General features: G+C 40.7%; 3 protein-coding genes, 2 long non-coding RNA genes and 1 other non-coding gene across 6 annotated transcripts; 3 read left to right on the top strand and 3 right to left on the bottom strand.

Annotated features, from left to right (window-relative positions):
* Positions 1–1205: 1205 nt before the first annotated feature.
* Positions 1206–1746, top strand: LOC145700221 (uncharacterized). The gene is made up of 4 exons (XR_014134175.1): positions 1206–1319; positions 1356–1488; positions 1549–1637; positions 1686–1746. It is a non-coding gene; the product is annotated as an uncharacterized LOC145700221 (long non-coding RNA).
* Positions 1747–3108: 1362 nt separating this feature from the next.
* LOC145697162 (tropomyosin-like) lies at positions 3109–4368 on the top strand. The gene is made up of 3 exons (XM_081774323.1): positions 3109–3371; positions 3609–3948; positions 4056–4368. The coding sequence occupies exons 1-3, from the start codon at positions 3144–3146 to the stop codon at positions 4343–4345; spliced, it is 858 nt and encodes a 285-aa protein (XP_081630449.1). The 5' UTR covers positions 3109–3143; the 3' UTR covers positions 4346–4368.
* A 682-nt stretch (positions 4369–5050) lies between these two features.
* LOC145698189 (poliovirus receptor-like) lies at positions 5051–12963 on the bottom strand. The gene is made up of 10 exons (XM_081775390.1): positions 12957–12963; positions 12085–12286; positions 10962–11074; positions 9889–10048; positions 9129–9352; positions 8603–8692; positions 8015–8134; positions 7743–7775; positions 5453–5572; positions 5051–5387 (listed from the first exon to the last, which is right to left on the bottom strand). Exons 1-10 carry the CDS (start codon positions 12961–12963, stop codon positions 5299–5301), a joined length of 1158 nt encoding a protein of 385 aa, XP_081631516.1. The 3' UTR covers positions 5051–5298.
* Positions 9718–9789, top strand: TRNAH-GUG (transfer RNA histidin (anticodon GUG)). The gene has a single exon. It is a non-coding gene; the product is annotated as a tRNA-His (tRNA).
* Positions 12964–19249: 6286 nt separating the features above from the next.
* Positions 19250–20967, bottom strand: LOC145698188 (beta-hexosaminidase subunit alpha-like). The gene is given in 8 exon segments (XM_081775389.1): positions 19250–19448; positions 19579–19782; positions 19883–19931; positions 19977–20401; positions 20449–20505; positions 20508–20620; positions 20664–20843; positions 20891–20967. Coding segments are annotated over 8 exon segments (1299 nt in total). The 3' UTR covers positions 19250–19254.
* Positions 20968–21565: 598 nt separating this feature from the next.
* On the bottom strand, positions 21566–22353 carry LOC145698931 (uncharacterized). Its single transcript, XR_014133961.1, has 3 exons — positions 22185–22353; positions 21781–22129; positions 21566–21737 (listed from the first exon to the last, which is right to left on the bottom strand). It is a non-coding gene; the product is annotated as an uncharacterized LOC145698931 (long non-coding RNA).
* Between the last annotated feature and the right edge of the window lie 2445 nt (positions 22354–24798).

Here is a 24798-nt window from a genome sequence, read left to right as displayed (position 1 = left end):
GTCTGGCAAACGTGGAAATAAGCAAATTTCGTATTTGGCATGTGGTGCCGGCCGCGCGAAAAGATTACATCCAGCGGAAACCGCGGCGTTGGGAGTGCCCAGTGGATCGAGCACCTGCTCTGACTTGCTCTGCCTCGCAAAGCATGTCTTCTAATTCTGCTTGTCTGGGTTTGTGAGCTAACTAAGCACTTTTGAGATCAATCAATGCTTCGCAAAAAGTGGACGCTGTTTTATCAATTTGGGAAGCAGGCAGCTCCTCTATAGCGTGTCAGATATTCTTGAATTCGAGGGAAGGAGGATTCATATTTTGACCCTAGAAGTTAAGTATTTCCGCTGCCGCGCTATCGCAAATTCGCTCCGGATCGCATCCTCTCTCGGAATAAGAATCTCTGCTATGCTGTACCGAGCATTCCGAGATGGAACATTGACTTTCTTACTCAGCGCAAAGTATCTCACTCAACCTTACGAAGTTCCTGCAGTTTTTTTTCTCATCTAAAGAATTGCAAAGAAAAAACGAATCATCGAAGAAAAAATGCATGATTAAGTTTTTACAATTTCCATGTTTGTCGATTCCTTTCAATCCTACGCTTGTAAAATCCCGGAGAATTTAAGCTCTTGTCATATCAAATGAAAAATACAGAAGTCGTTTTTAAATTTTTAGTAGAGAAAATGTCGCTTAGAGATCCAATAGTTCGTGCTCAGATACCTCCCGATCGAGGTAAGAAGAGAAAGAAGTCGACTCACGTTCTCAGGACCGTTACGATGTGCGGTCGAAAAAGTCGTGATAATTACAGTGAAAACGTGAAAGTTTCCCTCGAAATTTCCTTTTAGTGCAATACTGTGCCATTGGAGCACCTTCGTCCGTTATCATGGTCCGTTCCAATGAATCTGGAGAGTTTGCGCTTTTAGTGGTCAGCGTTGTTCTCATGTCTTTCACGATTTTCAATTTTATCTCGATCTACTACTACATTTCGGAAACCAAAGGCTCGCGTGAAAGCAACATCAAAGGGAAAAATAGAACACACAAATTTTAATTTATGCATTTTTAACGCTCTAGCAATGGAGATTATATTCTAAAAGGCTTATCTAAAAGCTTTGTTCTCTGGCTCTTTCTGTGAAACTTTCTCAATTGACTATGCAATCTATCACTTATTTACTCGAAAAACAGTCAGACATCACAAATACTAAAAAGAATTGAGCCTGGTAAAGGACTAAGCCTCAAAAATACGAAGAGACTGGGCTTCATTCATTCAATTCTGCTCGTTCCTCCGGTCTCATCTGTCCTGGCACTTATTATTTGCATTGCGCCAAGATTAAATGTAAAGTTTTCATCGTAAAATTTTCAAAACTTTTAGCTTTACTTGGATTTTATCCGAGTAATGACGTTTGCTTTTTCAATGAATGGACTCTTCAACCTGATTTTTGATTATTTCGAAGGATTCGAGAATTTTCTAAAAGTGGTGAAAAAGAAAAAATGGACGATGCAAGGTTAGGTTCGCAAGAAAATGATTATCGGTGTCTAAAAACTGTGTTGAACCGTAATCCAAGTGTTTATCTGCCGATTCTGTTGTTGTTGCTTTCCTCTGCAGCGGAGCAACCGGGCGTGGTTCTCAAATCTGTGGTGGGGCGCCTACCAGGTGGGCTGATCGATTGTCGCCAAAACTAGAGGATGTAACTGGATTTAGCCACCTCTTATTCGCGCTGGACTGACTCTGGTCTCTGTTCTACTGCTGGCCGAGGGCTTAGGCGGCGGCTTGCAAAACGTGATGATCCAGTAATTATTTCGCTCCGTTACTTAGGAGAGTCAAAAGTCTGTCACTCGTAAGCCGATCTCAGATTCGACTATCATAGGACTGATGTCACTTTTTATCAATCTTTTCAGCACTGCCATGGGTGTTTTTTGCCTCGCAATTTTGTCGGAGAACTTGCAAGATGTGGGAAGCATGTTTATGATTAGAGAAAAATTCTTCAATTTTCGGCTCAGTCTTATCATCATCAATGTTCAACCCCTTGTCATTGGACTGTGCACACTTCAGTGCGTTTACCCCCTTTCTGGATCTGTCCGTGGAACTCTGCTTCATAATCAGGATAGCTCAAAATTTCTTGTTGCTTGATTTATTTGTTGAAAATTTTAAGCTTTAAAAGCTGGTCATCATCGAAATGCTTATGCTCGGACTTTTCCAAAGATATCTTTGGATGTATTCCTTTACTGAAGATGTAATGCTGCATTTATTTATCATTTTTATATTTTAGAATAAATTTTTAGAGCGAGATAGAAAAAGCCTCAGAAGAGGAACTCCTTCGAATTCCCGAAAGCGCTGGACAACGGATCAGTAATTTAATCTCCACTGGCTTGAGTGCAAGGCCGAGTGCAATGTCCAGGGCGAGCCAGCTTCATCCTAATATTGGTCCTTATTCCCAAAGATCAAGTGAAGGGATTAAAAAAGATTTCGTTGAGCTTGAATTTTCACTAAGAGCTAATGGTTCTATAATCCTCATGAAGCAATGTTATGTACGATCGTCCACCACCTCCTGCTCGAGTATCTAGACACAGTACTCGTGTAACCATCGAAAAGCAGCCTCTTCCAAGAATCAGTCACCAAAAACGCCCTCCTCCTCCACCATTGGATCTATCGAAAATTCCGAAGCCGAACTCAAAAGATCTGTAAAAGATCATTTGTTACTGCGATGAATAAATTGAAAGGAATTCTCAGTTGCTCTTGTATATTAACCCGTTCATACTCGAACAGACTAGTTTCGTCGCTTATTGACTGTGAACTTTATTAGATTTAAATCCTGCGTTTACTGCTGCACGCATGGGGCGTGCTTTTACAGAGCCGAGCCTCCGCCATAAATGTAACACTTAGGAGGAGGTAGGAACCAGCCACCGTCGAAAAGAACTGAAATCAATTCTCACTCAGCCACAGCGTTGCTAACCGAGGTTTGTCAGAGATTTATTTATTCAATTTTTAATCGTCATTAATCCAAAAGAAAGAAGGTGTATGTGGAGAAATAAACTAAAAGTTTTGAAAATTTTCGTCAAAAAAATAAAAAAAAAATATTTATACAAAAGTAACATTATAGTATTTAACAAATTATTTTAGGTTCTTTGTTGTCAAATATAAAATCACCACTTTCCCAAAATGGAGTCGATCAAGCACAAGATGGATACCATGGTCAAGGAGAAGGAAGCCGCCACTAATCGGGCCAATTCTCTCGAAGGCGAAGCTCAAGAGTTCGAGAAATCCGCCGCTAAGTTCGAAAAAGAAGTCTCCGAAATCCAGCGAAAGATCGCCAAAGTGGAGGATGACCTTGATATCACCATCTCGGTCACCAAGGACACAGCCGAGAAGCTTGAGCTTGCTGATAAGGTAAATTTTATTAGTTGGAAAAGCCTTTTCCATTGACTTGTCTTTCTTATCTCGGGTCATTTTTGGACTAGTGGGCTTATCTGAACAGCTTCGATTTGACATTCAAATCGTGGAAGGGTCGATAAAGACTGTCGAAAGGCACTTGTTATAAAATCTCAGATTCAACATAAGAAGACCTCCATCTTTGATATCTAGAATTTCGAAATCATAGAGGTGAATCTTGCCAATAAATTTAAGGAAGCCGTCGATGCCGAATTGCAGGCCGGCGCTCTGAAACGAAGACTTGCTCTCCTCGAGGAAGAAACCATGCGAAACAAGGAGCGACTTCAGGAGAACATCGAAAAGTGCAAAACTATCGAGTCTTCTGGGCAGGAAAACGAAGATGCGCGAAAAGCCGGTGAAGCGCGATCTTTCGCCGCTGAAGAGTCTCTCGAGCAGATGGAGACTCAGCTCGAAGAAGCCAATGAAGTGGCTAAAATTTCCAACCAAAAGTTCGAAGATGCCTCACGAAAACTCAAAGTCGTCGAGGGCGATTTGGAGCGAGTCATCGAGCGAGCTGAAGAATTTGAAACTAAAGGTAAGCCCGTTCTGAATTAACCGCGCTGAAGGTCGCCTCAATAAAGATTTACGCGTGCTTTAGTTTCATGAGAATCCACTGCTTTTCTAGTGACATTTTATTGCTAGCCAGGGAACTCGAGACTCAGATCCGAGAAATGGAAGCAAAGGTCAAGGAAACCGAAGCCATCACAATCAAGAACGGCGAGGAGGAAGAAAAGTTCGAAAGCAAGATCGCCCGCCTACAGGAAGAATTCAAAACTCAGGATACCCGAGCAGAGTTTGCTGAACGATCCGTCGACAAGCTTGAGTCTTCCATCGATGGTCTCCTCGAGGCTCTTATGAACGAAAAGATGAACTACCGATCAATCTCCGAGAAGCTCGACAAAACACTTAATGAAATGATGTCTATGCAGTAGATGTAATCAGTTCCATATTTTTCAACAGAGCTGAATCCGCCTAAAATAGGTGCTCTTATGACTATATGTTTACGTCAGCTGATCAGGCTGAAAATTTCCAAAAAAAAAACTTAAAATCAAAACTTGTTAGAGTGAGTGGGTCTGGTATAGTTTTCAAGGTCGTTTACGTTGTTGACGCTCACGCGGGCGAGTTTGATATTTGCAATCATGGAAGACCATAATGAATATTAAATCATGTCGAGATTCTCGTGTGCATGACGCATTTGTTCTAGTGAATATAAGCAACCCGCGTCCCGGTTTTTCCACCAAAAGAAATTTCAAGAATCTTTTAAATAGAAAAAAAAAACGAAAAATGACCGAGACCAGAACTTCAATGAAAGGAATCCAAATTACTTCTTCAAAACCAAAAACCACTTCAAGCAATTCTTTCCTCGGCGTGAAGTGGAACAAGTCTGCGATGAGCCGAATCTCTCCCCATGCCAGCCCTCGAGCAAGTCCGAAATCAAGTCCTTACAATTCTCCAGCTCTTCAAAGAAAAGCCGTCGCAAATCCTCAGACTTCAGCATCACCTGCTCAAAGAAGAGCTATGGCGGCAAAGAAGTGAAATCTAAATATGTACAAATTTTTTCAACTGACAATAAAAATTCAAGCGTGAAACTTTGAAAGCCACTACATCTTGCGCAAGAGATAAACAACATAAGCAGGTCTAAATACACGGTTTATTAAATTATCTACACAACGAATAAATAGCAAGTAAGCGAGTGTGTCAAATATGTACAGTAATAAAGCGTTGAAGAAAAGCTCTTTACAAAACAACTTCGTTTTGCAGGTCAATAATTTTTATCCTTTTAAAAAAAATAATTGTATCAACGCTGGTTGCTCCAAGCACCAGTCGAGGCAGTTAGTTTACAAAAAAGTAGTTCAGTATTTTTTTTAAAAATGTCATCTTGGAATTACATAAAGTATTCTTTCTTGTTCCCAGCTTCGAGTTCTGCGTCGGCGAGGGAGTCTCGCTCCTCCTTGTCTTCAGTTTTGTAGACTTCTGAAACAAAAGGTTAAAATTTGAATATTGAAAGATTAACCATTATCTAATTGAGGGACTCTTACCTTTTTTGGTTATGCATGTCCTCTTCAAAACAATACAGAAGGCGATTAACAGCACAATGCAAATTACAGCAGCAATAGAATAGACCATCGCATTTTTAGCTGCTCCTCCGCTGATCGAATCTAAAACAGAACATTTAGGTCTCTCCTTCTGACAAATTAGTGAGGTAAAACGATGAATTAATAAATCAGGGCCTGTTTTGATGCTTTTCAGATGAAAAAAGAACAATCATTAAAATGCGCGTCAGACTGTTTTTAATTATTTCGCTTCATTCTGTCCTGATCAGGTGGAAATACAGTTACATTCAAAAGGGTCGCATATATTTTTCTCGTCATAAATAAAGCCTTGTCGCGAAAAAAATCGTTTACAGAAAAATCCCCAAAATTTTATTGAAATCATGGAGGAGAACGCGGATTTTTTCAATGAACATTTCATCGGTTATTTAAAAATAGAAAAGTATTTGTATGAATATATCTACTTCTAAATATTAAATAAACATGCTTTTAGTGTGTTCTATTCAGTTTGTTAGGCTCTGATTAAATTTTCATCAGTACTAGTCTAAAAACTTTTAAAACCAATAATTGCCGCTCTAGATAAGAATAAGGGCCTGCACGACGAAAATTACCGGCGGTGGACTTTTCATTTTCGCAAAATGTACGTAATTATTGCGCACTAATTGGAACGTGTGCGGCGCTCTTCAGTGGCGCGAAAATTAGGTGCTTGAAAGTGAAAACGAAAAAATAAAGAGAGCGCACCATCCGGGAAAATTGGCAGCGCCTCAAACGACAAGCACAAAATTGGACAATTTAATTCGAAAACTGACAGCTACATTCCCACAATTTCAATAGCCCACTTTGATCTTACAACAATCCGCCGCGAATACTTTTTCTTGTGGGTTTGGGCTAGAAGTATGCGTAAATATCGAATTCCAAGGGCTTTTAAAAGTCTGCTAGACGTTTTGCCTGGCGTCAACACTCTATCTTGGATGGTCAATTTCAGAGCCCATGGAGCCAAAAATTTTAGGGAGACCCTTAGCTTGGATATTCAAAATAGGAAGTTCCTTGAAATTAGGCTCGAGAAAATTGACATTTTACGGCGCTCAATCCTCGTGGAACCCGTCCCGTCTCCAGTCAATTGCAAAATTTGGTATTTTGTGAAATTTTTTCCCTTGCCCAGTTTTTTTGCGGGTCAACCAAAAGTGCTTCACCCTAATTCGTACAAATTAGAGGCGGAAGTCGTTGAGCATGACATCGCCATGTTCGCGCAGATTACGCTCGATGACATTTCCGTGGCTCATCCCTTTTTCTGGTTTTTAGCTTTTTTGGCTCAGAATTCACCAGCACGTATTTTTTCCGAAATGTAGAATTTTCTCCTCCTAAAGGGCCGCATAGAAAATTGCCATTTTCGATCATTTTTAAGAGTCTCGGTATCACATTTCCGTAATTTTTCCGATAAGACTTATCAAAAGCGCCCTTGAGAGAAGCGTGAGAAAATCTTCCTTTCACGCCGGCTGAGACAAAGGTCTTTTGGCGCCTTAGCAGGGTCTTTACGGGACCTCGAAACAGCAGGTTTCTGGCTGAATTTCTGTCTCTCACACGATGACCCAAAAAAGTGTGCGGGATAATCCGGGGATTACAATTTGCATCCCCCTGAAAATCGTTTGTCGCCAAAACAATAGGGGCGAGAAATTTACACGACATTAGCATTTTCCTTCTGCCAAAATTTTTCTTCACAGCAGATTATAGCTCTTACACGTTAAGAGCTCGTCTGAGCTAATTGACCAATATATTTTTAATTGGACAATAAGGGTATCACTGCTTTAACTCCAAAGAAGAGTTTTCTTACAAAAAGGCTTTGATAATATTTTTTAATGATAATGAAAACAGAAATGCGAGGCCCTTAGTTGAAAATATTCCCCTGTTGTATCGTTATTTGTTTTTACCAACTGGTTAACAAGAATGTGTCGCGAGGGGATGAGCTAATAAAGTTAACTCCGTGCGGGACCGCAAAGAAGCGATTCCGCGAATTTTCTTGCGGCCGGAAGTGTACCCCAAATAATAATAACACTAAATTCTAGCGTGTAAGCCACAACAAGCCCTTTGTTTACCAAAAAGCGGGTCAACGTCAAGTGCGTTCGAGCTAACGAAGCTTGAAATTATCGCGAAGGTTAAATTTAACCCGCCGGCGCGCGAATTCACGGCGCCGAAATTATGTACAGATCAATGCTTCCTGACGTGGTGGGCCGAGATAGAGGCTGGCTAAGCCGAAGATTGGAGAATGAAGCGGACTTACCGGAAATGGACTCAGAGGGCGCGGGAGGACGTTCTATGGACACACATGTTAGTTTACGCACGACAAATTGACAACGATAGATTTTTTCTTGTGCTCAGCTTTACTTGTTCAAGAGACGAAAAAAGGATGCTAGAAAAAGCCGCAAGCGGCTATTATGGACCGAAAAATTAGACAAAACTGAGGCACTTGAAAAAATACTATCAGTAAGTCATTACTACCCAAACGGTAGTCTAACTGTTGAAAAAAAACTGCACTCTGGCACACAAACTTACCGGTGACGGCGAGGACAAAGTCCTTGGCCTCTTCAGCCAAGTCGTTTGATGCGATGCAGCGGAAGCCAGCGCTGTTGTCGGATGCGAGAATGCTGTTTGTTCGGAGAGTGGCGCCGTCGTCTAAAATTTAAAAATTGATGAAGAGCTACTATCGCGGTACTTGATACAGATCAAAGGAGAAAGGATGGAAAATAAGGCTATGTCAGGAGAAGCCAGGATTGGCGAATTATGCGTTAGGGAATTATAATTGTTTTTATACGATTGAAAAATGAATATTTTAATAAAGCTTATTTTAACAATTAGCGTCGAGAAAATTTTCAAGAGCTCTTCAAAAACCGTTGGCACCAAAGGCGGCTATTCGAGGACCAGCCGGTCCCTCGAGGTCTCCCCGAGTACCAGATGCTCTACCGACTTAAAATTAAAATTTTCTTGTTTATTCTGAAAATACTCATTTGCATAAGGCATTACTCTGGTTAGATTAATCTTGCAGTGCGGATCAAGAAAGGAAAAACATGAAAAGTCGCATAGTTGAGTAAAACAGCTCTCATAGAAGAATAACACTTGAAAACAACCGGTAAAGTCTTTTACCTGAAATCGTCCAGTGAGCATAATCGGTTTCAAGAGTCTTATTTGCATCGACAACGGACCAGGAAAACGTCGGAGCAGGATTTGAAGAGCCTAAACAGGAGGAATTAGAGATGAACCTGGCCACTTATCAAAATGAGCCGGACTAGAAATAGCGATAAGCCATCGTAAACAAGTACTTAGCCGGCGTGGGATTTCGGGACTGAGCCCGGCTGGACGCGTTACATCTTACCGATATCTACCGTTATTCTCAAGGGGATTTATGGATCATGATGCCAGGTTTTTTACGTCTGATCCAGGTTATGAAGCGGGATTATTGTTTTTTGAAGAGAAATTTTATCTTAACCCGTTACTCAGAAAAAAGCGAAATTCAGCATCAAAAAACATCCAAAAATAAACAAAAAAAAACCATCACTAGAAAATCTTAATTGAGAAGAAAAAATCTGACTGATAAAAAAGCTACGCAAACATTTAACCCGCCCTGTAATCAAAAATGTTTGTTTCAGTAACTAAGTACATTAGCACTTACTTTGACAGGTAATTTCCGCTGCATTCAATTCCAGGAACTCTTCAGCGCCGATAATGTCGGTATTTTCTGGTGCCCAGCGGACGTTTACGCTTTTTTCCACAGCCAAAGTGGCTACTTCCTGGTTTGATTGGGAAATCTTGCAGGAGAATCGACGGTCGTGGTGGTCCTTGCTTGAATTGGGGATGATTAAGGTGCTCTCAACGTCGATGAGCTTCCCTTTTTTGCTAAAATTATAGTTGAATTTCGGACATTTGAGGTAATGAGCAGAGCTGATAAGGAAATGATAAGGAAAGTGTGTTCCGAATCCAGCAATTTGGAGATTCACTAAACCAACATCGACCACAGCGTGTCCTATCTGAATCTGCTACCTGCGGTACAGCCGAAAAACCAGCGATACTTGAAAAACTGACCCCGTGAGTCACAGATATCGGCGATCGACTGTGTTGGAACATGATTAATTGAGGTTGGAATTTTTTAATTGGGCAATCAGAAAAAATCTGTAAAGTTGACGCAAAAAAGTACTCAAACAGAAAAATTAGTGACCTCGTAAAATTTTTTGATAAATGATTTTTTGAGGTCGCCTGTCAGAGCTGTAATCGTATAGTGGTTAGTACTTCACGTTGTGGCCGTGACAACCCAGGTTCGAATCCTGGTTACAGCAAACTTTTTTCCTTTCCAAAGTTGCTCTTTCAACCCTTTTTCTTCGAAACACTCCCTAGCAAGCCCCTTTTCGCAGAATAAGTTATTCTGAATAACTTACGTAGCATCTTCATTTGCCGGGTAAACTCTTCCCGTATCGTCGATCCACTGGATTTGCGGGCGCGGTTTGGCTCCGGAAGCGCGACAAGTTCCGATTTGCAACTCCTCTCCACTATTCACAACGAGTGAGGATGCCTCTTCTATTGTCACCTCCGGTTTCACTTAAATTTTAAGTCACCATCTTTGCTTATCACCAAGATAATCATAGCAAATCCTTTCGTATCGTAAATCAAGGATCGTTGCGCTTTAGGATATTTTAGAGGGAAGGGATTTAAAACTGACTTATGAAAATTGAATAATGATGGCGAAGAAGGCTTCACAAAGCAAAAAATAAGGGCGTCACTATCTTAGCACTAGAAGAAATGTGCACAAGAAAATTGGTGATTGATGTGGATCCCCTTATTAAAGTTTTCAGCCATTAAACTCTCGTGGCATTCCAAATTTTCATCAATCTTTGAAGCAATTCTATCAGCGCTAGAACGCGTCTATTTACCCGCAAAACTTCTAGAGCAGCGGTTAACACAATCCCACTCTTGCGGAAGGATAGTATAAATATCACAGTTTGTTTATCCATCCCTTTCCCTGACTTTTTCTCAAAATGCTGTTTATAACCAAAATTCAATGCACCAAAGATAAGGGCTTTAAAAATCTGGGCAGCTTCTTATCAAGCATGATATTTTTTCTCACAAATTAGTTACATAAGATAACCCATTACAGCCTAAGTTGACACTAAACACGTTGTCAAAGGTCCCTCCCGGTCGTCGCCGCACCTGCTGCTAACCGGTCAGTCCCTTCTTTTTTTTCCACGTGATTGGAACTAACGCAAAGCTGCCAGCTGATGCGGTGTTCAACGCCAGAAGCTAGTTTTCACTTTTCGCCAAATATTATTTTAATTCACTCGCCGCCTGACATAAACTTAGGCCAGAAGTTGAATCGAATTTTGGTAGAAAATTCTGTTACCCAACAGCTGAATATTCTACTACAGGGAGGATAAACCCAGCTGCAGCTTAGAATTCTATTCAAGCTCTAGTCAGTCCCTTGAAGGATTTTTTAAAGATCGAGAATTCGAAGTACCTGTGACAGTTAAATGAATATCGTATCCTTCTCCACGCTGATTTTCACAAGCATAAACATTTTCATCCTCCAGCTGCACCGAGTTGATACGTAAGTCGAGTTTCGAACTGGAGCTTGTTTTGAGGTCACAATATTTGGTTATCGCCGGATTACAAACGATTTTATTGTCAAGCATCTAAGTGCCCAAGTTTTTTTCTTTAATCGCAGATGAAAAGAAAACCGAAAGAGAAATTTACGAACATATGTTTTTCGCTTTCCTGAGCTACTGTAATATGAACATTATGTTCCATGAGAACGGTGGGGAGGCGCACCCTTAGCCAGGTGCTACCTCGTCTGAGAGCAGAGTCTGCTATAATCGAAGTGTAGATCCTTAAGAAAAGGATCATCCACTCGCCCGTATGCTACATATACAGCCCATACGCTCGGCATATTTTTCTATATTTATATTTTTTCTTCTAAAAGTGGAAGATGGGCACTTTGCCCAGCCGATTTTATCCGCCCATCTTTGAATCAAAAAATAGATTCAGATTATTTTATATTTCAGATTTAGAATAAATACAAGAAGATCTTTTTATAAATTAAACGGCTCCGCTCGGATGAGCCGCTCGATACGCGGCGATGAGCTTAATGCCTCTCTTCCGAGTGCTTGCCTTGAGCGCAGCCGCCGTTTTAATCAACTAATGACTATCGATTACTGTAGCTTACGGTAACAGAATTTTTGATTAGGAACACTGTTTGATCATTGCTCCACATTAAAAGTCTTTAGGACAGCTATGAACCTTTACGGTTTTTCAGCGAGATCATTGAAGAATGAGGACTTTTCATCCTGATTAAAAAGTCCTCATTCTTCAAGCAAGTCGCCGTAAGTTCATTTTTGGAGGAAAACTACCGTAAAGAAACTGTGAAAAGACCTTGGCAAAGATAGTGTGCCTTAATTGCCCGTGACCTTTTTCCGGCCACAGGGCATGTCTGATGTTGCCCAGCTGTATCGATCTCATTTTCTATACTCGGCTTCTTAATCTTTCACCCTGGCGAGCTTATATTTTTTAATTATCTCTCTGATTACATGGCGTAAGCTCATTGCCTCAAATTGACCTTTTCGGCGAGGTCACGTGACCCGTGCCTGGAGCTGATTGATTGAAAGCGGTTGTTACTCGTTGAGAAAGGGTTCTGATCGCCGTACTTGATCCATAGAACTTCTTTGTCGCGTTTGAAGTTGATCAGCGTCACATCGCCGGGGAAGGAACAGCTGATATCACCAGTCGATCCCTTTTCCAAAGTGTATTGAGTTTTCTGGGCGAAAGTGCTGCAAACTAAAAGAAAAACTGTAAGAAAAGGGATTCAGATTGTTTTTGAAACAAGTTGATTTCTATTTTCGACAATACTATTTTGCATTTTCTGATCTATTTTCCCGACGCTCCGGCGGCTCGGGAAAAATCATAGTGGCGTTGCCTCTGTTACACTTAGTTTTATGCATGTTTTCTTGAAAATATCCAGCTTTTTCATCACGCCCTTAGTTGGAGCTGAGAAAAAGAGAGTTGAAAATTAGAATCTTTTGATTTTTGATTGCCGGCGTCTCTGGAGAGAATACGGTATTATAATCAACTGTCGATATTGGCTGGAGAGGCTTATGTGTTGGGGCAATTTATGTTTAGCATGCCAAATGTCAATGCCAAAAGTGGACTGAGGAGCGAATAATTAGGATGAAATTCGGGCGCTTCTATTTTCCGTATGCTCGGAGCTAATTATTTCTTTGTGGTTGAGAAATAGATATTTTTGGGTTCAAAGACTTTTCGCTTTCGATAAGTTTCTTAGCTAATTTTTCATCTGGTGATGTTGAAAATGACAGTTTACAATGCATAAATGACAGTTCGATTAGCCGATTATCACTTTGCGCCAGCTGGTGTTTGCTCAGATGCGAAATTTGCAAAATAGAAAATTCTACTTCCGCTCTTCCCCTTCTCAAATATTGATAGCAGCTCCACACGCGCTTACTGTCCATATTTACGGTAGAGCATAAATACCTTAGTAATTTAGCAGCTGCTCGGTGGGCAGTTTTTTTTCTCGGGAAAAATTAATGGTGATTTTGTATGAGCGCCAAGTTTATCAAGCTTTTATTATTGATGAGCGCGGCTTTTTAGGAAAAATCCGTAATGAATTGAGGCATTTATTGATACTTAGCCTTTCAAAAAAGCGTGTTATTTTGAATTCAACAAATTCCGCGTTCTACTTTTCGACTTCAAAATATAGTGAAAACATTTTCGCACCGTGTTTAACATGCATAGTCACGTGCATACGACCTTTTTCAATGTGTTATTATATCCGCCTGGCGAGGAATGATTATGGCATTTTCTTAAGCCCTTAGAAGCACAGATGTTCAAAATCCTTCAAAAATTTTAATTCTTCCTCTTCCGGAGGCTTCTTTTTGTACCAGTGAGCTTATATTCATCACCTTACGACAGCCAAATTATGCGAAAAATAGAGACTTTTGCTTTTGCATTTTTCTTTCGCTTCAAAAAATGCGTCAAAGTCAGAGCAGCTTGAATTAGAGCGGCTCAGCCCTCCCCGCGCAATCGGCTTTTGGCGACAGCGAGCGTCGGATTTTCATGAAGAAAATTCTGATGGCTTTGTCTTCGATGGATAAATACAGCACTTAGTGATGATCAAGTGCCGTGCTCTCAATATGTGTTTAAAATATGCATCGCTTTGGGTGTGAACCTCGTCCGGTGCGCGGTTTTAGGCACGAGTTCCATCGGCAGATACCCTTAATCATTCATTTCCCGATGAAGAGAGCATTCCTATTGTATTCCTCCGTCTAAGGACTTATTTACTGACTCTCTTCCTTTGAACTGCCTTTTTTCGCAGGAAATAATAACCACCCTCCTCGTTTGATCTTTTCACTCCCTCATTTTCCATAATGACAGCTCGTTTTTTCCGTAAGTTCAAACGCCACTCTCAACTCTCAAGAGCCGTAAAACTCATTTTACGGAGAAAAGAGGAGAAGTAAAAAGGGAGCGGAGGAGAGGGTTTCAAATTTCGCGCGCTTTTTTTATCGACGTCATAATAATTATGTCGGATAATGGCAGGATCGGCGATCTCGGCAATCACCGGTTATGGGCTTGGGCTAGCCACGGTGTAGATCTCCGGAGATGGGTAAATAAACGCACACGTGGTGGCTAATTAGCCGAAAATTTATTGAGTTAACTTTTCGGTCAACCTTTTTTCCTACGAGCAATATTGACCGGTAATCCCTTAATTACAGCAGAGCTCCGTTTTTGCTCTTTTTTATGATGAATAGGCAGGTATTTAATAATTATGTTTCGGTAAGCCGCAAATTCGGCGTAATCTTTTCATTTCCAAAATATCGTGAGAAAGTGTTGGTGACGGCTGTCTGGAATCATCTATTTGGGCGCAAAGATATTCGGCATTGTTACGAAGAGCCGAAGCGTCGGCCGGATCATCCGGTGGATCTCCATATTCCGCTTAGCCCCAAACATTTCATAACTAAGCCACCTTTCTTGCAAAACTAATTCTCACCCCGAGTAATAATAAGCTGCTCCTCTTCATGGGCCCTTGAAATTACCATTTTCGAAAACGGAGCAATAACAATGGGCGCAAATAGCAACAGAGAAACTCAAGTGCATCGAACACTCTTTTTACTGAATTGTGGCCAAGAGTTGTATCGAGGGAAATCGAAATTTTTTTCTTGAAAAGATGAAGGGCGGCGCTAAGAAAGTGCTCGAGCAGGATGATCAGTACTCGAGCGCGGGGATTTACGCTGCGAAATGTCCGGGAGAAAACCGAATGTTTAGGATATCTGGCTTGAAAATACAAAAATAAGGAGGAGGAAGAAATGCTGAAGCGTTGATTATTTAGTCCAAAAAGTGAGCAATTAGCATTCCAGCAACGGTAAAAGCTGGAGGACACACGTTTTGAACCACTTTTCAAGAGCTGTTATTATTTATGGATCATTCGATGGAAGCGCAAGCCCCGTCCACCTGTAGGGTCAAATAGTTTACGCTGAGTTGGGTTGATAAATCGCACCCGACCGCTGCTAATTTCTTCGACAGTTGGCGGGTCAGAATGTATGTAATGTAACATATGACGCCAGAAGGATCACAAATCACTGTATTTAAATATGTACAAGCAGGGAAAGATGCGGTAATTTGAATCATTCAGACATCTTACAGATTCTGGAAAGTCAGAAGGAGATAGATTTGCCTTGAAATGAACTTGACTATCTATAGAAGATGGGGGCTTTTAGCCAATAAGAAACGAGAATCGTTTTACGCAGCCAAAAAAAATTTACCGAATCCTCGAATAATAACCAAAAACGATCTTGAAAATAAAAAGATGGAGAAAATGTCTGAAGATTTTTATAAATCAGTGTGAAGAAAACCACTCTTTCTTCTTTCCCTCAAATTTGCCTGCCTATGTATCCCAAACATCAGAAGTGCTATCCAATCTATTCATTTATTGTTTGTCGTGTCGCGAGCTCGAGGGGTGCCTCGCCAAACACTTCCGGACAATTTCTCTTCTTCCTACTAAAAATGCTCCCCCTCATCAAAAGGAAAAAAAAACTGCGGCCTCCAAGAAGTTCAAAAAGAGTGTCGGTCCTCGATCGCATGTCACGGTTAAATTGTGATCGAAGGCTCGCTTCTTTTTTCGATTTTCCACCGCGGAACGCACAAAATGGTCATTTCCGGTGATCATCATCGTGAAAAAAAAAACGAAGCCGATAAGCCGACAAGGTGATGCGAAAGTAATGAAGCTGCTTTTTGATATTCGATGAGCAAGAAATCGCAAAAAGTTCGCGGGAAATTTGTGATTTTCGCGAAACTATCTATTAAAATTGCAATTTACGAAAATTTTTTTGATTTCCTAGGGTAGTTATTTGAGTTAAGTGAAGGATAGTCTTATTTTAAGACTTTTCTGTAGCTTTTTAATTTCAAAAATCGATATTTTATTTAAGTTTTCGTCTTATCTAAAGAGTCTAAAGAGTCTTTCATTTGAAAAAGAATGAAGTCAATTTGTCAAAACAAAAATATTTGACAGGTTCGGTTTCAGTCGATACATTTTTGATAACTTCAAGTTTCGATAATGACGCGGCTTTTTCATCATATTGGTTAATATTGAAATATTAGAAAATTTAATATTATCCGATCAGAATAATCTTCATGAATTGACTATTTTGTTTTTGATACTCTTTAGCGATCGATGCTTTTTAGAAACGAACTGTCCAAAGAAGGGATTACTGCCATTATACAAACAGAGCGATATAAAGGTCACTTGGGAGTATAAAACGTGCGGCGAGTAGATTTGGGCACGTCAAGGCTATAATTGATGCGCGAATTAATGCTCCCCCAAAAAGTGAGCTCGACTCATTAGGCAGTTTTCTATTCAATGGCAGTTCAAATATTCCGTATTCAAAGGGACACCTTTCGGTCGCAAAGATTAGTTCAAGTTAATTTGATATTAATAGAAAGGAGTGACTGGAAAGTTAAACTTTCAAAGGAACGGTTTTAATCAAATTTAAACTGAACTCATTTGACTAAAAAGGGTTCCCTCTAACCCTAATCCTAGTAAGGCCTAAGAAGCCAAATGAATATTTTTGCTTACCAAAAGTCCAAGGCCGCCGAGTTTCATTTTTCTTTGATCTCTTGCTTCTTTTTCTTGTAAATTATTTGAGCGTCGATTTTTTTCTTTATTTGTTTATTTAATAAGGTCGATGTAAAAGGGTTTATCTCTGTAAAAAATCGTCAGTAGCTACTATCGTTGTTTAGTGCGTTGAGCGCAGCGCGTTTTTCGCGGCGCAAGTTTAGCGCTGCTCCTTGGCGCTGCAACGCCACCTGGCAGAGCGCTCCTCAGAAATGCACGAGAACGCGGCTACAGGAAGCAACTGACTCTGACAAGTGCCAGTACATCGCACTAGGCGCTCATTTAAGACGAACTAGCGCGGCACGATCACAGGACGCGCATTTCTTCATGATACTGACACGGAGCCGAAACTTTTCAACATTGTAAAATGTGTGATTTGGAATTTTTAGGTACTGCCTTTTGACATGCATTTAGCGCGGCGATTTCAAAGAAAAAAGGCTTGTTGATATTTTGGGAAGTGAGAGTTTTGTAAATTGGAAGTGGCTAGTGATATCAAGGAAGAGATTGTTGTAATTTATATTTTTTGTAAACAAATTTTCTTTATAATTAGAAATTAACGAAAACAGTGGAAATAGCAAATTTTGCCCAAGAATCAGAAATAAAGAGTGAAAACCCTAACAAAAAGCGTAAAATCAAAACTCACAAATTTATTTAACTGATTCAGAGGCTTCAATCAAATAGGAGTTCAGAACTTTTATTATTATCTAAACAAATAAACTCCCAATTTATTTTTTACTTTGAATTGAGAAAATGTAGGAATCTAATTTGTAGGTCAATTTTTGAAGATAAAATGTGGGCACAAGACTCTGCTGGCTTCCCTTTCGCAAGGATTGCGAATGAACAGTGTTACAGTGATGGATCGTTGATGCGCTTTGATCAAAACGCGGACGTCGCTCAATTCGATGCTCTTTTATTGCGCTTCGCGTAACAAGTCCGGATTAAATTTTAGTCCACTTATGTTCAACCGAAAGAATGAAGTAAAAAAATTAAGAGTGACCTTTACAAGTTCCACCGTGTAAGTCTTACAGAAGGAAGAAGAGAGGGTTCGAATTTGATTATTAATTTAATATTTATTTCTCCAGATTTTGATTGCAGAAGAATCTTGTCTACTTGACATTCATCTGTATGCGGGTAGAAAATAAAGCCACAATCTGTCGATCCAGCAGGCGAACCTAATCTACTGGCATTTTCTGTAAATAGACAAGTGATTGTTTTTACTCGAAAATGTTTTTCTCAACAAAAAAAAATTGAAAATTGATTTCAACCACTCAAAATCAAGTTTCTCAAGGCGGCAATTACAAAAATGCGATTTCGGCGGAAAAGGGATATCAACTCGTTCACTCAACTTTTGAGGCCTTGAAAAAAGTTATAAGCTCTTCTTTGAGCACCCTCGCTAAGCTCATTTTCCGGTGCTCGATCAAAATTTGAATCTGTTTCAAACTCAAGGAAGTGCCTCTATTTCTGTACCGAAGAAGAAATCGGCGGCTCGTTAATTCTAGCCCCGCTCGTTAATCAAGCCGACGTGGGTATATTTACGCCCCTTGGTAATATATCGGGTCTATTTTTTGAGGGGAGCGTATTTTTAGCGCTTCGTAAATAGCCACACTTCCATTAATCCCTTGGCTCGACATGCGCATTGTTTCGCCGGCATTTGTACCTGCGCCGAATGCTCGGCCCCGCAGTTAATCCAGTTGACCCAAAGCATAAAAAATTTATGAAATTTCAATGCCAAGGGTTACTGTTTTTGGCAGACTTTTTTCAAGAATTAAAACCTCTCAAGATACTCCAAGAAGTTTGCATCTTCGACATTGTGTCGATAATAATCGCACAATAAATAATAAGAATTTTATTCATAATTTCCACGAGTCAAACGTATTTAATAAATCGAAAATATCGGGTTCATTTAATAACAGAAAAAATAGTATTTTATGTAGCGTTTGAACATTTTTAAAAATTCGTTTTATTGGAAGGGGTAAAAAAATTGAGAAAAAGTCATTTTATTCTTACAAATCACTGTGTGAAAAGAATTTTCCTTCTTTCGTATTTATGCTGAAAAATAGATCGATCCAAGATTATAAAGAGTGATAGCTCCCTTCCATAAAATTACAGAAATAATGGTTCGTTTCTGTCTTCATAGAATTATGGCTCGTTCCGTTATTAATTTTCGCTTACTAACAAACTGACCGGTTATAAAATAAAGAGAATACATAGAAGTTTGCTATTTGCAAATCGAGTAAAAACGGTATTAATATTTTCGTGCGACCTTCTCACGGGATGATGGACGCGCTAAGTGACCAGTCCGATGATACACCATAATCCGAGCTCTTTAACCTTTTCACGAGTGCTCGCAGATGATAAGAATCTCAATCCCTCTTTTCCTAATTCTATGCAGCGATGGCCTTTTATAAATCAAAGTCGCCCGTCGAGAGCTCTTCCGGAGAAAAAAGCACCGCGCCGCGAATTTTAAAAGCAAAAAATCACTTTTCCGTGTTTGGGTGTAAACCACTTGAATCTCGTAAAAAGGCGGTGTTAACCGGATGAGCTGAAAATTTGATTAATAGAGTTTGCTCTTCATATAAAAATCGAAGAAGAACGATAGGTCAAGAATCTTGACTCAAGATCTCTTTATTTTGAATTAAAAATGACCACTGTAATCGTTGGTGTGATCATAAGGAGTAGGACAGTATCCATATTCAGGCATGAGATTAATATTTGCAATGGCTGGTTCAGCTGGGAGGCCACGCACTAGCATTCTACATCGCCACTCGTTCAATCTGGGCAAAGCTGTTTGAGTGCTTCTTACTTCTTTTGCGCTCCACAGTCGCTCGGCTAAAAATACAGATTCATTCTAATACGCCCTGTAGAATACAGTAGCTAGTTCAGAAAATGAAGATCAAGCACTTGATTTACGGGAAAATGGCGATAGCGGTGTGAATACTAAATTTCAAGTGCTTCTTACCGACAGCACTCGCGCGAGGCCACGTTCGCTGGAGCAAGTTTGTTCCGTCAACGTACTCGCCCCACATTGCAGTTGAGCCACCCATTACGAGCTTTTTCTGCTCTTCAGTTCCGTTGAAAGCGGTTGGCTCTTCTACGTAGTATTTTTGCCAATCGACGCCGTAAGAGATGTAGTTCAAGTACCAAGGCGACGCAAGAAGAGCCTGTTAGAATTCAAAATCAAGAAAAGAATAGATAAAAATTTAAATTTTCTTTGAAAAGAATAGTTCTTCGGGTTTATTTGAAACTATTCCTTGTGTCCAGATTTTGTGACTGCTTCCATCGTTGTATTCAACTGTCGTGGTTCTTCCAAATCTACAAGCATTTGCTTCATTTGTGCCGTTCAGTTATTAGTGTTACCTCAACGACAGTATTGTTGTTTATTTTCACACCATTGACAAACACCTCTTCCCAGACAACATAATGCTTCTTCAAACTCTCCGCGATTTCGACCATTCCCTGGACCCACTGCTGCTCAAGCTGGGGATACGTTGTCATATTATTTGCAGCCATGTATTCAGTAATATCTGGGTTGCTTTTCCAGCAGCCGAAGGGAACTTCATCTCCGCCAAGGTGCAAGTAAGCATCTTCGAAGACCTGGGCTACTTCAGTGAGAAGCCGTTTCATTAGGAGATAGTTCTCCGCGTAGATGGGATTGATCGGGCCAAGAGTTCCGTCAGGATTGCCATCTTGATCGTAACATCGCGTCAAAAAATTTGGACCAGCGCCGGGTCCCCAGGAGGATGTGTGACCGGGAGTGTCGAATTCCGGCACAACGCGGATCCCTGGAAGTTGTTTAGCATTTTTATTATTACATGAAAACTCAGGTTACCTCGTTGACGGGCATACTCGATAATGTCTTTGATCTCGTTAATCGTATAGACATGGAGGGAGTGTAAGCGCCCAGGAAGCTCAGTTCAGGAAGCACTTCGGATTCGTAAGGGAAGCTCTCTAAGTCAACAATGTGCCAATGAAGGACGTTGAATTTATTCCACGATAGAGCGCTAGAAAGTCGAATTCTGACATTTTTGAAAAACTCTTTTTCACCTGATGTGAGCCTTAATCGCTGAAATCGGAAGATAATGCCGAGAAGTGTCGATGAGAAAACCGCGGAATTGAAATCGGGGAAAATCCGTGATCGTCGTTGTATTCACAGAAGGTGCGTAGTTGATTGGGTGAATCATTTGAGCAAAGGATTCAAGACCTCTGATCACTCCCTTCGGAAGGCTTTCGAATTAAGAGTTCTCTTCCTTGATTTCATTAGATTCGAAAACCTTGCCCATTCAGCTTCAGCATTTAGTTTGACGAAATTACTTCCCTCCTCGATATCGAGGGAGTAGCTCTCGTTCATACTTTGCGAAGGAACAACTTCACAGTTCTTGACTGTCACTTCGACTGTATCAACATGGCCACTGGGGTCACCATATTTCTTGCTGTAAGAATAAACTAGCGATTTGAAATGGCTGCGGATCAGGTTCTGATATCTCTCAAACAGATCATTCAGAATATCACAATGCTCAGAATCAGCAGAGAGTATAAATTGAATATTTGGATCGACGGTACTGAAGCTCTCTGAAACTTTCATCGACTGCGGTTGAGGCCAGACTGTTCCGTGATATTTCCATGGCGGTAAATACCTGTCGGCGGCTCAGTATCGCTTTCAAAAATTTTCTCATCATGAATTAATTCAAATTTCTGTTAAAGATAAATAGGTTCCTGAAAAATTTTGAAAAGCTGTCCTGAAACTGCCAATATCAAAAAATTGAAAATCATGACCGAATGACCCACTTATTGTTTTTCATTTTTTCTTCAAAAAGTCACACTTTGGTGCTAGCAAGAGCGGGATAAGTCAAGTTGATTGACCTTTTTCATAAATATTTGAACAGGAGAGCAAAAATGAATGAGTATAATTTATACTGTATAAATTTTATTGAATTTGAGGTTGGCAAATGGATTTCATAGCGATCATTCTTCTGCTTCTGTTGTCACTTCTTGTAAGTGAGTTAGGTCAGCGATGTTCTCAAGCTCGGTAGAACTTGAACGACGAAGAGTGCCTCGGTTCATCGAGAAGTCGACCTGTCGACGGATCAGGCGGCCTCGTCCTTGTAGCAATTGTTCGACCTTTAGAAGCACGAGGAATTGCATGAGCTTTTGTCAGACTTACCTGCTCGCGAATACCGTTCAGCTCTCGAATTTGAGTAACGTCGTATCCTTTGAGCGGCTTCATCGCACCAACTGATCCATCAAGTCCGACAGAAATAAGACCGATGCCTTCTTCTTGGACAATTTCTTTAACAGCCTTTCAACGGTCAAAATCAAATAAGTAGCAGCTGCTATAAAATTTATAGTATAAATGAAAAGAGGACCATTCCTGGATATCAGCCGAGCGATACATCGCTGAAACAAGGATAATAACTCGATTCGCCACGTGTCGATCTGGAGCCATCTTCGCAACGGCTGTTTTCATTGCTTCGGGAAGTGTTGGTGTTCCGACTTTTGTGTTTTTACCAGCCCTGGAATTGAATAAATATTATACATAAGCCTGTTTTGACGTTTTTCATGCCCTACATATTGTATAAAACAGGCAAAACTCGATGATGCTTTGACATTTGACCTCTCTGCCATTTCGGAACAATCTCTTCGACTCTTTCAATCAATGATGTCATCCAATCCGTCAGTGTTTTAAAATCGCCGAGAAGCTTTCTTTTGGGGTTTTCACTTTCTCTCTTTTAGTACAGTTTCTTAACTAAGTACTGCATCTGTCGAGTAAAAACCCAAGTGGCATGGAGTGTGGCGCGTAGACGAGAAAAGTTAGTTTTAGCATAATTATGCGTTTTTATTATACTAGAGAAGTGATTTTTTGTGTTATTAGATTCGATTTTGGCGCTGTTGCCCGAAGCTATGACACCACCGATCCATTGCCGGAAATCGTACACTGGGTACGGATAGTGGAATTTTTATCAAACGAATAGTACTGACATAAAAATGGTGGACTCAGCAAATAAACACTATAGCATCTTTGAAAAAAATCGTTTTATTTGCTCTTTGAAAAAAAATCTCACCTGGATACAAATCTTAAATATTATATATCTAAAATGAAGTTCGAAACAGTCTCAAAAGAGGGTAAACCATGGATAAAAATCAGGTCAATCAGGATATTTTCTCAATTCAACCGCAAAGCATCGCACCTAATGTTGCTCAGAGACCAGTTTTAGTGCAACCATCAGGTAGAAACAGCAGAAAATTGCCATGAAAAACTTTCAGCTGCCATTCCGCCGGCTGGAACTCAACCAATTTATGTCCAGCAACAGCAAACGATAATTGTGTCAGAACCAAGGTTTTCAAACGGATTGTTTGGCTGCTTCAACGATTTCGGAATCTGTCTGAAAGCATTTTTCATCCCATGCTGGTCAGTTTATGACACGCAAGTCGTGCTTGATCAAACTAAAGGAAGCGTTCTAAAAATTTCTTGTGGTCGACGAGAGACTATTTTTGATAATGTCGAAAAGCCATGCCTCGAACAGTCAGCTATTTAATCGCTGGAGTTCTGAGCTTCGCTGCTGGAATGATGCAGATCTTTGGGATCCCCACTTGGTTCATGATTCCCGTTTCAAGAATCGTATGAAAATGCTTCATTTTTATACAATTTAAATTCATTCAGATTGTAACTGTTGTCACTTTCAAGCAACGCTCAGAAACAAAAGACAAATATGGAATTCGAAAGGATGCTTTTTCGTAAGTTCTTGAGCGGTTTTCTGAATGATGCGAATATTTTAGTGATGTGATGACCGCATGGTGCTGTACTTTCTGCGCTCTTGCTCAACATGAACAGCAAGTCAAGCAAAACCATGTTGTTCAGCAGTAAAATCTATAGGGTTTGCTAGACTCTCGCCCACGTTATCATTATCTGATCGAGCGCAACTCCGGTCGAGCTCGATCAGAAGTGGCATTCGTAACTTTTACCTCCTCCGAGCAACTCGTTATTTATTTCCAACTTTTCTTTACAAAATATACAGCAACGATTACTCTACTACCGACTCTTCCTTGTTGTCCTTAGAGATTAGCAGGCATTCTTCCAGTGGGAAAAGGCAGTTTAGCAGACTTCTTACAGTGGTGTCAAGAAGACCCAGATTCTGGAAAAGTGACGACTTCTCCGACGAGTAAATTTCGCCGTTTCGACCAATCAGAGACCGCGGATTACGAATCAACTCCTAATTTTCCTTGGAACCGCTAGAAACGCCGTTTCAAGAGAAAATTACGAAAATTACGAAAACAGAAATTCTCGCCGCGCACAAAAATTCCGTTGGCCCTGATCACCGCCATCCGAAATCGCCGCGAGAATAAAACAACAAACCCACGCACCGAGCAACGGAACACGCCCGCGCCACTCCTTCGCTCACCACACACACACCTCCAACACCTCGCGCGCGCCACCACGCCGCCGCCTAGGCCCCGCCGCGGACAAGTGACGCAACGCCCACCTACACACGCGAAAACGAAACACCACTCACTCTGAAAATAATCAGAAGACACAAAGCCGCGGAAACTAAAACAAAAACACAGAAGACAGAGAATTTTACGAAAACACTTCCAGCAAGAGAAAATTTGCCAAGAGAAGACAAGAACTCCGAGATCGACAACGCGTACATCGGCACCTCAGCGTCATTGTCAGTAACCGTAAAAAGTTGCTGGCTATTTCTGAGGGCCCAAAAGGTAAAACTTTTGATCAAGATCTCGTGACTTCGCACATTTTGAGCTATGACCGACAACGATCCGGGATCAATATACGAAGCGGGCGTCCGAATCTCACTACTTCTGGACATGAACCGCGACCTTGAGAGTCAGATACAAGCTGACCCGGCGAAAGAGCCAGTCTTGCGTCCGATTATCAACAAAAACATCTTGGAACGGGACCGGATAAACCAAATGATGGGAACCCTCTGCAAACACGAACTCAACCGTTCCCAGTCTTTCGCCCAAGGTCACCAAACAACCGCGGATTATCGAGAAGAAGCTCACATCACAGCCACATTTACACGATACATGACAGACACCTCCAAACTCGATGGAAGTTCACACGCAGAATTTACGAACTTCCTGGGCCGACTTTCAATATTTTACAAAGCACACGTCGAAGGTCACGCAAGCAGACTACAACCATTCTTGAACTGCGTTTACTCAC

Source organism: Oikopleura dioica, chromosome 2 (genome assembly GCF_907165135.1).
Source record: "Oikopleura dioica chromosome 2, OKI2018_I68_1.0, whole genome shotgun sequence".
Classification (NCBI taxonomy): Eukaryota; Metazoa; Chordata; class Appendicularia; order Copelata; family Oikopleuridae; genus Oikopleura; species Oikopleura dioica.
The sequence above is the reverse complement of the archived record's forward strand: the minus strand, read 5'-3'. Positions and strand labels throughout refer to the sequence as shown.